General features: G+C 37.7%; 2 protein-coding genes across 3 annotated transcripts; both read right to left on the bottom strand.

Annotated features, from left to right (window-relative positions):
* Positions 1-4,586: 4,586 nt before the first annotated feature.
* Positions 4,587-6,982, bottom strand: LPA66 (Pentatricopeptide repeat (PPR) superfamily protein). The gene has a single exon (XM_010245049.3). It carries the CDS (start codon positions 6,774-6,776, stop codon positions 4,764-4,766), a length of 2,013 nt encoding a protein of 670 aa, XP_010243351.2. The 5' UTR covers positions 6,777-6,982; the 3' UTR covers positions 4,587-4,763.
* A 272-nt stretch (positions 6,983-7,254) lies between these two features.
* LOC104587405 (ras-related protein Rab7) lies at positions 7,255-14,806 on the bottom strand. Of its 2 annotated transcripts, none has more exons than XM_010245009.3 (7): positions 14,500-14,806; positions 14,393-14,419; positions 13,734-13,833; positions 13,484-13,630; positions 8,977-9,057; positions 8,759-8,904; positions 7,255-7,530 (listed from the first exon to the last, which is right to left on the bottom strand). In XM_010245009.3, exons 1-7 carry the CDS (start codon positions 14,550-14,552, stop codon positions 7,464-7,466), a joined length of 621 nt encoding a protein of 206 aa, XP_010243311.1. In that variant the 5' UTR covers positions 14,553-14,806; the 3' UTR covers positions 7,255-7,463. The 2 variants fall into 2 exon arrangements, with proteins under 2 accessions (XP_010243311.1, XP_088748656.1); XM_088892530.1 differs by lacking the exon at positions 7,255-7,530 and adding an exon at positions 7,908-8,113 and having other exon boundaries at positions 14,500-14,772.
* Positions 14,807-15,082: the final 276 nt, after the last annotated feature.

Genomic DNA, 15,082 nt, shown 5'->3' with positions numbered 1-15,082 from the left:
AGAAGCTATTAAAACCGGTTTCAGTGGAAAGTCAATTTTAACTGAATGAAAGCTGGGTTTTTCATCAAATATAACTTCTAGGCTTTCTGTGTAGGCTCATCTCGCAAAGCCAGGAACCGCTGTGTAAAAGCCTTTCCAAACAGGCCCATGTGGGAGGGCTTTCAAGTTTCAATATTGATTGAGCTACAATGACTGACTGAGATGTTTTGAAGAAGCTATCAAAACTAATTTCACAGAAAAGTTGATTTCTCAGGTTAAATGTAAGGATTTTGGGGTTTTCACCAACAAAACTTCACGGCGAGCCTACCGTGCAATGCCAGAAACCAGTTTTGGGGCTTTTATCATTCCAAACGTTGGATAGGATGAATAGACAGTATATGCCTTAGGGCCTGTCTCTTTTATTAAAAGACACTAGAAAAGTGAGATTTGGGAGGCATTGCAACTTGCAATCCATTCGACCAATATTCCCCAACAGAGAGGAGGAGGAGAAGAATAATTACACACACACACGTCTAAATATAGCTATTTATGTTGCATGCTAAAGTGGGGAATGACATAACAAGGAACAAATTCCTTACCTGTAATACATCGATCTACTCATGTTTATTATATATAATCCATCTAGAAAATAGAAATATTCGATCCATCGAGGGAAGGGAATTATGAAAAACATGGTATTGTTCATGTTCTTGTTATTCTCCCAAAATTTATTCTCAAGGAAGAAAGCTTTGCTTACCCTTTACTAACAAAGCTTATCTGTTTGCATGCATATACATGTCTCACTGTTTGGAGATATGGATTGAAAAGCATGGAAGAATGCCTGATTATTTTACAATAGAAGAGGATTGATCCCCAACAACAAATAAAAATAATGGTATACTAGAAATTCCCAATCGGAATCCAGTACCATCTCGAACAAAAATTGCTTTCGAGCTTTAGAGCTGGATCATTTATCGGATAATGGATGGTTGAAAGGATTACGCATCGATTCCCTGTAACTGTAAGAGACTAAGAACATGAAACCCCAGTTGAAGGAAAATCAAAAAAGGTAAGAGATTATTGATCCATCTATTTCATTTTCACATCACCCAGTTCCACTTGTCCGGTGAATGTCCTAAAAATGTCTCCTCAAAGTTTGCTGATAAGAAAGAAAGAAGGAAAACATAGAAATAGAAATAGTACTTAAAACTCAATATACATAGGATTAGGATTAGGATTAGAATGGTGTTTATCATCAAAGTGTCCAACGGTTGGTATCAGCAATCAAAATGAACTTGAACCAAAGCATGCATTCATTGTACTCCATCTTTCACCCAAAATCATTCAGTATCTTCCCACCAGCAGTACTGTGGCATAGTCTATTTCAAATTGTACTTGTGGAAAATGGAATACGAATATGTCCTTGATCGTAAGTGTTAAGTGTCAGTGACAATTCTTTATTGTGCTTTTTCAAAAATTCCGTTTCACTTGTTCCATCCACTGCTTCCATGGATGATTGGATGACAACGCACGATACCCCACTTGCTATTACTTAACACCTCAGCCTCTTGGAGGTTGAGGTTCACCAATGTCAGCATTATATATGTCCTTAGATGAAGTATTCTGGTATTAATCAATCTTAATACACCCGCCATTCATTCTAACTCCCCTGTTTCTCACAGTTTTCTTTTCTTTTCTTTTATTTTCGGTGTTTGGTGAAACATCTGAAACCCCTATAAGGGCCGTTTGAATAGCGCATTCCCACAAATAACCCCCTCCACAAATTTTGATGATAACGGGATTTGAATCCTGGTTTTCTGCTGAAAAGAACCAGTTGACATACCAACCGAACCACCCTTCAGATGGTATTGCCCAAGATCAAATCAACCCCCCACAACGTCTCACAGCACATACTTGTCCTGTACTGGAAACATCTCCCGATGATAATATCAGAAATGATGATGTCATCATCGGGAGATGTTCCCAATACACGGCAAAAACGTGCTGTGGGACGTGGGGGATAATCTTGTAGGGGGCTGATTTGAACTTGTATTACCCTCTTTTCTTGACCCCTAATATTACAAGATTGCTTTTAGGGTAAGATACAATGCTATTTATAGAAGAAAACCTTAAACTGGGTCAACCCTACATACTGCTAAGAACCAGTGCGATCTCATTAATCCCGTGAAATCCGACAGCAAAACCCTAAAGAGATGCATATACTCATTTTTTAGTGCGTCTCAATCCATTTTAAAATATGGATGGAGAGAATTGGAGAAATAACATTAGAAAAATGGACTTACAAAAAACGAAAAAAAAAATGTCATTTTTTCACAATTATTACTCACATTTTAAAATAGGTTGGTCTTTCCAATGGCTATTGTTTTTTTAACATAGTTGACCTTGTTTAAATTTGCACTCCATGCCATAAGCAAAAACTGCTTGTACCATTTCAGGAAGGTTCGGGATGGATATTGTTTTTTCTTTTTTTTGGGTACTCAAAGAGGAAGTGGGATGTCTATTGGTTAGATCATGACTATGATAATGATATCCTTGTAGAGCCCCCTTAGAAATTTTAATCAAGATAAAAGACTTGAATATACCTTGACTTTTCAAAAATTGACTTAAGTATACCTAAACCTTGTGGGTTGACTCTCTGGACTTAAATATACCATCATCACATTGTGAAATCATAAAATATTAAAATACTATTTTGCCCTCCTATACTCTGATGAGATTCTCAGCCACTGACATTCCTCTTCTTTTCCTTCCAATGAGAGAAGAGAGGAAGACATTAGGAGAGCAAATGGAGACAGAAAGAGAAGAAATAGTTGGATTATATCAAACGGTTGTGATTCTCCACCGATGGGTTCTTGAATATAACTGAAATTTCTTTTAGAAGATGCTCACCGGCGAACTACAACCAAAACTCAAGCCATAGTGGTCACTATGCCCCATCCCATTCAAAGGTATTCACGTAAATACATTGGACAAAGAATGATCCATTGACATAAAACACTTTTTGAGCAATAAAATTCTGTTAGTTTGCCTTTTCCAGATTTATGAATAAAAATGCCCTTAAATAGGGTGGATATATATTCTAACTTTGTTTGAACAAGAACTCACAGTTCAGTTTAAAACCTCAAGGTATAAACAAGAACTCACTGTTCTAAGACAGCCATTCTGTTTTGGCTTTAAAACAAACAAAGCACTTTGTTCAAACTAGAACAAATTTCTAATTCTCTGCCTATGAGTTCTTTGTTTGAAGTAAAAAATTCTGTTTGCCTTTCTTTGCTTCTTTTTGAAAATGTGAAAGAAGATAAAGGGTAAAAGAGTAATAGGGTATGTTTAAATCCATTTTAAAACTTCAGAGTATCTAAGTCAGTTTCTCAAAACTCGGGGTATGTTTGTCTTTTACCCTTTAATCATCTATTCTAAAAATGCTAAATCCAACATCATCCCACAACTAACAAGAAAAGTATCATCAACAATTTCCCATTGGACAGTATGTACTGAAATACACTTACTATTATTTTGAAAGAACTGAATATGAAGTAATCCCACAGGGATTCGGGTCTCCACAGGGAACCCATCCCTGTTGGGGATTGGAGATGAAGGATAACTTTTATTGAGGTCGGGAACAGGGAATATGATCCCTAACACATTGCCATTCCTACACCTCAACACCCAACCTGAACACCCAGCCTGAATTTTGGAGCCATGGAAGGACACACTAAAGACGGTATTGTTCGAACAGGGAATATGATCCCTTCCACATTGCCATTCCTACACCTCAACACCCTACCTGAACACCCAGCCTGAATTTTGGAGCCATGGAAGGACGCACTAAAAGACGGTATTGTTCAGCGTAGGGCCAAGGTCAAGGTTGGAACCATGAAAAGACAATGTCTGTAGAAGCAGGGCTAAAGAGTCCAACCTAGTTTCAACTGTAGGGTGAAGTATTCAAGAGGTGCATTTATGTGAATCATTTGAGTTTACATAGAATGAACAGTAAAAGGAGACACTGATTGGATGCATTCCAATTTTTAAAAAAGTATGCCATTGACTCAAGGACGAGCATATGAGTTTTAGCATGTGGATTCTGGAGCAATGTACGCCAATACATGGCCAGTGAGGTTCATAAACCCATTGGCGTTTGGACCTGAATATGCAAAGCAGCAGAAGTTTTATCCACACAATGAAGGAAATGGAACATACAATCTAATTGTGGTCCTCCACCTTGGTGGAGTTCACCACTCTTTGTAATGGTTGGAAGTAGTGTTATTTCTGTACCCCCTCATGAGCCATAATGATCTGAACAAGTGATGCTTTGTAAATAGGGCAAGCAGTCTTACTAGGACACTGTAAAATTATTTGGTCCAGTTGTGCCAACAGTGGGGACTCTCAACTCTATGAAAACACTTGTTGTAAAACTATGATGATTCACCAAGCCAAAGTGAGAAAAAGGTTTGGGACCAGCTTCATTTATCAAAAAAAGGCAAGCTCTCAACAGAGCCAATGCAAGCAAAGAACATGGCCATTCTTGATTTGTGCAGATACTAATGCCTGAATCTCATGCGATTTTAGAAAAAATTCAAACAATCATATACATCACTCCAACCTCTTATTGATTTGTTTTTGAAGAACAAGTAATTATTGCTTTCTGGGCAAAAACAATTACAATGTCAGCCCGGAAAAATGGTATATCTGATTCATGAAATAAACTGTACATGGAATAAGTACATTCTTCCCTTCCCGTGATGGTCCCATCCCTTGTGCAAATATCACCAGAAGTCCATGCATGAACACAATCCATTCTCGAAATGGTGGAAACGATTTCGGTCCCTCACTACCACCCTACGATTATATATTTTTGAAATAAGTTTTATTGATGAATGACAATCCCCACAAATCCGTAGGTTCTTGACTATCCTCAACGTTGTTCCAGGGCTTGTGCTAATCAAGCCAAAAGCAATTGCGATCTTTTCACTGTGATAAGATAATGCGCTTTCTCTCTCTTCCTCATCCACATTAAGCAATACTTGTGTTGTGTCTGGAGTGTAGCCAGCAAGCCTCAAGCGATCTGCCATCTCCTCCAGCATTAAGTGGATCTCTCTAGCTTTTGTATGGGTGTCATCTTCGACAAGGAACTGGTGAATTATCCCATCAAGCTCGATCCAACTACATCCAGGATCTTTCCTTATGTCAAGCTCCTTCATCATCAACCTCACCTGGGCAACAGCTTCCCAGTTGCCTAAAGAGGCATACATATTCGATAAAGCCACATAGCTCCCACTGTCATGAGGAACCATTTCCATGAGATACTTTGCAACACGTTTTGCAATTTCAACATTGCCATGCATCTTACAAGCACCAAGTAGAGCCTTCCATATCACATCATCTGGTTCAATGGGCATATTCAAAATAATCTCCTCAGCCTCTTCTAGTAACCCAGCACGTCCCAATAGATCAACCATGCACCCGTAATGTTCAATCCTAGGTCTTAACCCGACTCTGACCATCTGCCTAAAGTAAGATTTACCTTCATCCACCAACCCCGCATGGCTACACGCACTCAAAACACCAATGTAAGTTACATCGCTAGGTGTCACTCCTGATTGTTCCATCTTGGAGAAGTGGTCAAGTGCATCCATTGCCCGTCCATGCATCGCAAGTCCTCCAATGATGGCATTCCAAGTGACTACATTCCTCTTAGGAAACCGCTCAAATACCTGAAGTGCCTTCTCTATGCTCCCACACTTGGAATACATGTCAACCAAAGCAGAACCAAGAACGTCATCAACCTCAATTCTGTTTTTCTCTGCATACACATGAACCCACTTTCCCAATTCCAAAGCACCCAAACGAGAGATTGCAGGGAGAACACTAACTAATGTCACATAATTTGGTCGTACATCAACCATTTGCATCTCACGAAAGATCCCAATGGCCTCCTTGAAGAACCCATTCTGAGCATACCCAGCTATCATTCCATTCCAAGATACAACACTTCTTTGGGGCATCTCATCAAACAATTGTCTTGCAGCCTCAAAGTCCCCTAGTCTGATATACCCATCGATCATCACATTCCACAAAACTATATTACCATCTCGTCGCCTCTTGGACGTTACTTTCTTGTGAGAATTATCCATACCGACGGACAGTTCATTAACCCTCAATAGTTTATGATTAGTAGTACTATCTTCCAACGCTTCACCATATTCAATGGTTTTGCTGAATAATTGGTGAGCATCCTTCATGATCCCACAAAGCACATACATTCGAACGAGATTACTAAGAACAAACTCATCAGAATCTAATCCACGCTTCACAACCTGGCCATGGACCTGCTTCCCTTCTTCAAGTCTAGCAATCTGAGCACATGCTTTTAACACAGATGGGAACGTAAAGCGATTAGGTTCAACTAATTCATCATGAAGCATGTCATTGAATATAAGTATTGCCTGCAGAGGGTCGTTGCTGTTAGAAAAAACTCTAATTATGGTATTCCAAGAGAAACAATTTGGCTCTTCCATTTGATAAAAAACAGAACGAGCATACTCGAGGTCTCTATAATCCGAAAGTGCACAAAACTGTAGAATTTCTGCTGCAACCAAAGAATCACGAATTCGACCTGTCTTGATCTTTAAGGCATGAAGTTGTTTCAAATCTTTCAGGGTTTTGCATGTTTTGATTTCCAAGAAAATTGAAGAAGATGAAGAAGGCAAGGAAGAAGAGAAAGAGGACGGCTGAACCCATGTTGCATTGATAAGTAATGAGTTAGAAACCAAACACATGGTGGTGGAATGAATGGTGATACAACACAATAGCCTATCTAGTATTGTCTTACAATTTCACAAAACAGTGCTAAGTCGCTGCAAACGGATTGAATCGAACTATTTAAGCTCGACCGGGTTCGAGTTTGGCTTAAAGTTCGATTTGAACCAAACAGAATTGACCCTTTTGCAAACTACGCCCAAATAAAATAGGTGGTGAATAACTTGACCATGTCCATTGTCCACCTCGTTAATTACACTTTATTTAGATTTTAGAATGACGTTTGCACTCTTATCAATGGCACCCTCAACCTTCGGTTTCTGTCTTATTTTCTATCAAACAAGAACATAGCATAAGGAAGCCCACTTTTAACTCAATGGCTGTGGTTTCATATAAGAGGTATCCATATGTAGCATGATATGGGGCTGTAAGTGGAAGAGGAACACACACACACACACCAACTAAAGTTGCATTTAGCATTGGGCAAGTCATTCCAAATAGGGAAGTCATCAACAAGTTCATCTTCATAATACAATTCAACGATCGACTTTCTTACAATGACAACAGAAAAAAGATATATTGAACCAGGGTCTCAATGACAACTGCTTAGTGTACATATGAAAGGTATAAAAGAATGGCTCTGGTTCATATGATAGAAAAGAAAAAAAGATGAGGACCAAGCAATCTTGATTCTTTGAAAGCCCATTTCAGCATGCACATCCTCCTCCCCTTTGCTCAGTTTCTGAAACAGCCTCTGGGATGCTCTGGAAGTATCTGCAAAAGGGAAAACATCTTATGTCTTAACTAGATGACCCTAATTAGGTTCATTACAGAAGTATTTCTATACTTTACCAGTTCAAAAAAAGGTATTGCAAAGTATTTTTGGAACTAAGAAAGGCCGGAACATGGTACTACCCTCTACTATGCAGAGTTAATTCAATTACCAAAAGAATTTGTTCAAAGGAAAAAAGAAGATAAAAGCATCCTCCCCTGCCTTCCCTGCAAAGACAGGGAAAGATAGGGACAGACAGAACAACAATGAAATTCCAACCACAACAGCAATAAGGAAGAGCCCCCAATACAATTCACTCCTCCCCCACCCAACTCCTAGAAAACATGAAGGTGACAGACCTCGGAATCCATTAAAACCAAGATGTTCTCTCTTCAAACAAAGGCACAGATCTCCTTAATATGATTACACAATCCAAAGGCAACCAAACCATTCTGCAGCCACTCAATATCTAAGAATCATTCTCACCCTCAATTCTATCAAAGCCTTGGGAGTATGTCATACCGAGACCTGTAGAAGGAGCCAAAATCTACGCTGATGAAGTTCCACATACAAATTGGACCTAAACTGTGGAGGTACAACATAGGCCAGTTCTTGATGTTTAGCAAAAATCAGATGTTAAGCAGCAGGTTAACTTTTAGTCAATCATCTATATTTACATTCTCTGCAACAGAAGATCCCAGTCCACAAGTATTGTATACTAGGCATATACAGGCATCTGGGTATCATTGCTTTTAAATAGTTACTTAAGGAAGAAATGTCAAAAGTCAAAAATAAAAAATAAAGGGGATAATAATGCATTAACTAAGAAATATAAACATACAATATAATGGACAAAAAAAACATATGTAAAAGAGTTGTTCCAATCAAAGCCAAAATATTAACTCAGAAATCACACACTATCAACACAAAACAAATGATAAATATTTATACAGAAAATGCCTTAGACCATGCACTACAAATGGCTGCAGATGGTTAACATCTGATGTTGCTTTAAAGGCACATGTAAGCAGTAACTTAGATAAAGATGAGTCCATATGGAATTGCACAACTCACTAAATGCAATTAAATATGGTTGTAAGGGAAATAAGTATTTCTAAAACTAATATCTTAGCATGCAGTAAGCATTGCATTTAGGGAAAAAAATCTAAAACAAAGTTAAAAGAAAACATAAAGCATAGTTAAAAATGGGGCAAAGCAGATAATACATACATGTCCTGCTCGTGCTCATTCGCTAGTGCAGATTTTGCAACACATAGGAAAGCAGCATCAACATTGTAATCCTCTTTTGCTGAGGTCTCAAAGTAAGGAATGCTCCCCTTGGAAGCACACCAATCCTTCGCTTTCTTCTCAGAAACCTGTATATAAAATATTTTAGAAACAAAGACAAGGAAGAACAACAAATTTTGGGAGTCATTTAATATACTCACCACACGGCTGTTCCCACCATCTATGTCAACCTTATTTCCAAGTAATATAAATGGAAAAGTCTTGGGATCAGATGGACTTGCCTGAATATAAAAGAGGAGAGACCATATCAGCATTGAAACAGAAGAGAATGTGAAAATAGTGAAACATGCATGGAGGAAACTTTAAGCAGAAAGTGACTCAAATATACTAGAATATACATCATGAGAGTTGTGATATAGATGGGTTTTGCGCCTTTTGTCTAACAGGATAATCACAGTTCACTGTGAACTAGAAACCAAGGAACAAATAATGGCTCAAAAGTCAAAATCCAGGACTGGTGGATTATTGTCTGCTTGGGTCATGGGAAAAGAAGATATATCAGAAACAACCAACACCTTGGAGAACCTGAAGATTGAAATTTGAATAAAAGTTCAAGGATCTTAAGAAACTTTTACTTATAAAACATAATATAGAAAAAAAAAAAAACATGTCTTTAAGTCAAACAAATTTAGGAGGCAACTGTAGTCATTCACGGAAAATATGAAATACCCTCAAAGAGTTGGTCAAACAAAGCATGCATACAAAGTCAAACAAAGCCAATGGGTCCAAATTAGAAGCGCAAGACACACTAGGCGCATGCCTAGGCACACCAGGTGTGTGCCTTTTAAAAGTGTTGCACCTGGGACCTAGGTGAGGTGCATACCTTAAAATGAACCTTGTTTGAGCATCTAGGCGCACCTTTTAAGTTACTGATCTGCTATACCTTTTCTATTTCTACCTTGGCTCCATTCAGTGAATCCATGGAAGAGGGTGTAGAAACAAAATCATCACAAGAGGGAGCAATAGTAATTAACAATCCCATTCTTATTGTTGTTCTTCCCAAATCTCTTGAGGTGTTAAGTGACAGTGAAGCTTCCAGAAGGTGTTACATGTGTGCTTGTGCTTTTACAATGGTCACACACCACTTCTCTCTTTGTTCATAGTTGCCAAGGCAACGCCTAGGCAACCAAACAATTTCTTGCCCTTGCTCGCCCATGTGCCAAAATGAAAAATTGAAAAGGCACACACCCAAGAGACAAGGCAGGCACTTAGACCCTGCTTCAAATTACATTAGAACCTTTTTTTTTCCTTGCCCTTGCCATTTATTGGTTAATTTTACCAGTTATAATAGAACCTATTACACATAATAATTTACTATTTTCATTTATGAGATAAGAATACTAAAAAAGTAAAAAGAAAAAAATAGTTGATTGTTGAGTTGTCTAGTAGGGTTTTTTGTAGCACAATGAAGGGAAAAAACTACAAGAACTTTTCCCTTCCTTTTCTTCCTTTCCTCTTTGTTTCCTTTCTTTTTGTAGATCTAAAGCAGGGGCTACAGCCTATTTTTTCCTCTTCTTTTTTTTCTATCTTTTCCCTAAGCTTTTGAATTGTTTTATTGGACTGAAAAGGAGCTCCACCCCCTTCTTTTATTCTTAACTTTTTTGCATTTTTTCAGCCTTTTATTTCACATCATTGGTGGTTTGAAACAGGGTTCTGCCCCCTTCTTTTCTTCTTGATTTTCTTCTTTCATTTTAGTATTTTTTTCTTATACTTTTCTTGGTCTAAAACAGGGGCTCCACCCCCTTCAGTTCTATTAAATTCTAACTTCTAACTCTAATATTTCTATTTTCATACTTAAAGTAGGATTGCAAAAACCACAAGCACAAAAATTAGTTTATAGGTTAATTGATTAATATATATATATATAACCAAAAGAAAAAAAAAAAAAAAAACTAGCTAGAGGGGCAGAAATTTATGGATCTCCTAAGTTTAGATTCCATTGCTTAGGTGCCTTATGGTCGCCTAACCTCACCTTGGCACCTTGAAAACCATGCATTTTCTTCTCTCTCAGTAGTCTCCTGTGCTACCGGTTTGGTAGAAACTAATACTCTATGTTTAGGCCAGCCAGAAACTCAAACACCCTATTCCTTTCGACCACCTTCTTGTAAACAGCTACATCTTTAGAATAAGAGACCACTCAAAAGTCTCTAAACAATCAATCTCCTACCATAGAGTTCTCAGTTTATATTAGAATGCAAACAAGGACATCTTTCCCTGTTTGAGATTGTTCACTTCCAACTTCAATTGGTAAGATCCAGTCACATTAAGAGCCCGAGAGTATGTCTCAGAAGCATTATCCCAGATCTCTTTTGAAGTCTTCATCCACAGAAAATTCTGGCTGATTTCAGGTTGCACAGAATTAATTAGCCATGACATTACCATCATATCTCCCTAGACCACTTAGCATGTTTAGGGTCCTGGGAATTTGGCTACTTTTCAAAGCCTATAAAGTCTGCCAACTTACCACAACCACCAGTGTGAATCTTTACAGCCTATGACTACTGGAGGTAATTGCTTCCTTACAACCTAACAGTGGTTATCTGAGAGGCAAAGGGGTCACCAGCTACTGGGCTCCCATAGGTGCCACTACCTTGCTTAGAATCCTCTCCAAACATCTCCATTAACTTCCAACACAGAGAACTTCAGCAAATAATCACTTTACAAAGCTGAGAAGAATTACAGATGCAACCAATTGGTGTATAGTCTTCCTGAAAACCTTCCCGGGATGAAAAGGACAAGCATATAGAGAACAAATGTTGATCTCTTGCTCCTTCCTCCAAGGTAAAACTAACGCAATTGACCCCTTCTAGGATCAACAACAGAACATAAATCTCCAACACTTCAATCCAAAGCAAGGATTTAATCCACAATTGAAATCTCCTCACCTGTTTCTCTGGTTCCTCGACTTTGGGATCTTCCCCAAGTTCGGTGAACCTCTAGGGCAGAATTAACAAAACTCTCCAAAAATGACTGAAGCAGGCCACAAGAAGAAATTGAAACAACCCTCCAACTATCCAATGCAATCGCAGCTGGACTAACACTACATGAGAAAAAGAATTCTGCACAAAACTTCGCTCTGATACCAAGTTGTCAGTCCAAGAAACAATTTCGGTTAAAGGATTTTGTGTAGATTGTGCAAGAAAAAGAGTTTTCAGCAATGAGAAAGAAAGAGACAAAGAGAAAAGAGACGAAGAGAAGATGGAAGAACGGTTCATAGGGCTCAATAGGAGCGCATAAATATAAACAATAAACAAAAGAAAAAAAGACAATAATCCAGCCCATGTTCACTCTTTTCTACAAGATACATGAATTTTTCAAGGCATAAGGATTCTACATGATAGTATCATAGTAAAGCACCTGGTCTCCTAGGTTATGGAAATTGACAAAGAATTAAAAAAAAAAAAAAATCCTAAAATCTAAGTTGGCTTAAAGAAACCAACAATCATACAAACTGAAAACCAGCAAAGTTTTTTGCTAGATAACAATGAATCAAATATCAAAACATGGTAAGTCATCATATCCAAAAGACACTAGCACTTTAAATCTATTAAATTCAATATTTTAAACATAATATTACAATATAATAAGTATATAATATAGAAATTGCATGTACTTAAAACTAAGAGATGGAACCAATGTTCTGTCTAATGAGAGAAAAAAGATAGTAATTACAGAAAAAGGGGGAGGGCAGAAGCAAAGAATCTTACGAAGATTTTTGAGGAACGATAATGGGCACTTCATTTCTGTCTACTTAGGACCAATAGGGGAAGGAGACTCTACAAAAGCAGAATTATGGTCTCTACTTCAAGGATTAACATTGTCCAAGAGATTGAACTTGAATAATGGTGAAACAGGAGACTCTACAAACCAGAACTATTGTCTCTACTTCAAGGATTATAATTGTTCAAGAGGGGATAGGTAAAACCTTTAGCCTAACTGTTAGGAACTAGACACTTGTAAATATTATTTTTTACCACAATCTAATAAAAATTCACAGTTACTTATTAAAAAAAAAAAAAAAGAAAAGAAAGAGACCCAAGGGGCTCTGCATTTTCCTCCTACTCTATTTCTCGTCCCTCAAAGCCCTTGGATCTTTTGTATGTTAATGGTAAAACCCTAAAATAAAATTTAGGTAAAATAATATGATATATGATGAGATGTAAAACACACATAAGAATTAAGATACACACTTAGAAATAGAATAACAATAGGGTGCCCACATTGTAATTTTGTCACTGATGCAAAATCTTGACAACTATTTGAAAGGTATACAGCACAACTTCTTAACTCCCCTGTCATTACTTCCATGTGAATTATCTATTTAAGTTGGGTGGGTCAACAGCAAGAATCATGTTTCTCTTTATATTTTAAGGCAATATCTTATGTTAAAGAATAACCTAGCAAATCTTTCCTCATTACACAAATTCTCTTGACCATCATCCGCTGTAAACAATTTAACTATTGTCCAATAGAAAATTAATGCACAACCAAGTAAACCTCCTAGGCCTTGCATAAATTTCTAAAATTTTGAATCAGAGAAAAAAAAATCAAGGAATTATATATACTCTTTTTGAGTGAGTTGTAACAAGAGATGCAGAAGTGACTACAAAGCTAGCTCAAGTTAAGATAGAGTAGAACATAAAAGACCTGTTTGAGAAACTCCTCGTGCCAATTGTCAAGAGTGTCAAATGATCTAAGCACATTAACATCATACACTAAAACACAGCAATCAGCACCTCTGTAAAACGCAACCCCAAGGCTTTGAAATCTTTCCTGTCCCGCTGTGTCCCAAACCTGTCAATGAAGGTGTACTACGTTTCAGAAAAGGTAGAATCAACAGGATAAATCCTAAAAAAAATAAACAAGACAAGTAAGTAATCTTAGATTATGAACCCACTTGCAAAGTAACAAGTTTGTCATCAATCTGAAGCTCTTTAGTGACAAAATCAGCACCAATTGTAGCTTTGTACTGTTGACTGAACTTTTTATGTACGTATCTAAGCAAGCAGTTAAAAGCCCACATTCACCAATTTCAAAAACTCGATTCAGTCAAAATGTAGGACTTAAACCAGCACTTTTTTTTGATAGATGAAAACCAGAACTTACAGAATGATACCAACACAAATCCTAAGAGTCCTAACTCAACAATTTCCAAGACCCAATGTATTAACAATTAAAGCTTCAATAACCCTTACTCGCCAACTGACAGGATGGAAGGTTATGCAACACTGGATCCTAACTTCTCAACAATATTAACGTCAAAAATTTAAATGCGAAAACCAAATGGTAAATGACCAACAAACAGGAGAAAATTGGGTTCGTACACGACAGAAAATGAGCCTCAAAGAGCACCAATTCGCATGAAATCAAAAACAGATGCGGAAAAACCGACCAATAGTCAAAATATCCCACAAAAATGAAAACGCGTAAAACTCAAGTTCTGCACATACATTGAGAATTGCAACAAAAAAAAAAATCCTATATTTTCTCAAAATATAAGCAATAGGAATTTAGAGAACAATAAATCAAACAGATCGAATGGTCGCTCAAGGATACTGATTCATCAAAGATGTTTTCCCCACCCTGAAATGTACAAATAACAAAACTAAAATCAGAACCAAGAAAGGAAGGAAAAAACGAAAATGAATTGAGGCAAAACGCACCCACTGTCGCCGAGAACAATAACCTTCAGCAAGGTCCGCCTTCGCACAGACATGGCGAAGAAAGAGTGGAAATTTTGAAACGAAAATCTTCTTTCTTTAGGAACTTAATTTCTTTTCCTTAACAAGACGAATTGAAGGCCGAAAAATTAAAAAGCGGAAAAATAAATAGAGATTGGAGAAGCAGAAGCAGAAAAAAAGGGGAAGAACCAAGAGGGTAGTCGTTTCGAGGTGCCTCTCTCTCTCTCTCTCTCTCTATGTTAGAAATCCTCTGCGCGCCAGCAAGGCTGGTTTAAAAAATCAAGGACCAAAAGACTCGTGCGTCCCTCTTCACTTTTCTTGCAATGTCACGGACGCCCTGAGAGATGAGAAAGGGAGGACCTATTGTGACAGTGAATGAAACTTGTCGCTTGGAAAGATGGTGACGTGGATAAACACATCAAATATGATGACGTGGAACAGCGTTGATATATTTCAACTTCCACCTGGCAGATTTTATTGCACAGATTTTTCCTTCTTTTTATACGTGCAACCGTAGTGCAAGATGGTATACAGAGGTGCAATTCGGACCAGGCTGGACTTATGG

Source organism: Nelumbo nucifera, chromosome 1 (genome assembly GCF_055504915.1).
Source record: "Nelumbo nucifera cultivar China Antique chromosome 1, China Antique-T2T, whole genome shotgun sequence".
NCBI classification, from domain to species: domain Eukaryota; kingdom Viridiplantae; phylum Streptophyta; class Magnoliopsida; order Proteales; family Nelumbonaceae; genus Nelumbo; species Nelumbo nucifera.
This window is presented reverse-complemented; position numbering and strand designations above follow the sequence as displayed.

Coding starts and splice junctions, on each gene's coding strand:
- LPA66 (XM_010245049.3), bottom strand. CDS start 6,776: ATGTGTTTGGTTTCTAACTCATTACTTATCAATGCAACATGGGTTCAG.
- LOC104587405 (XM_088892530.1), bottom strand. CDS start 14,552: ATGTCTGTGCGAAGGCGGACCTTGCTGAAGGTTATTGTTCTCGGCGAC. Junction 14,420..14,499: donor ATTGTTCTCGGCGACAGTGG/GTGCGTTTTGCC, acceptor TGTACATTTCAG/GGTGGGGAAAACATCTTTGA. Junction 9,058..13,483: donor ACGAGGAGTTTCTCAAACAG/GTCTTTTATGTT, acceptor TTTTATATTCAG/GCAAGTCCATCTGATCCCAA.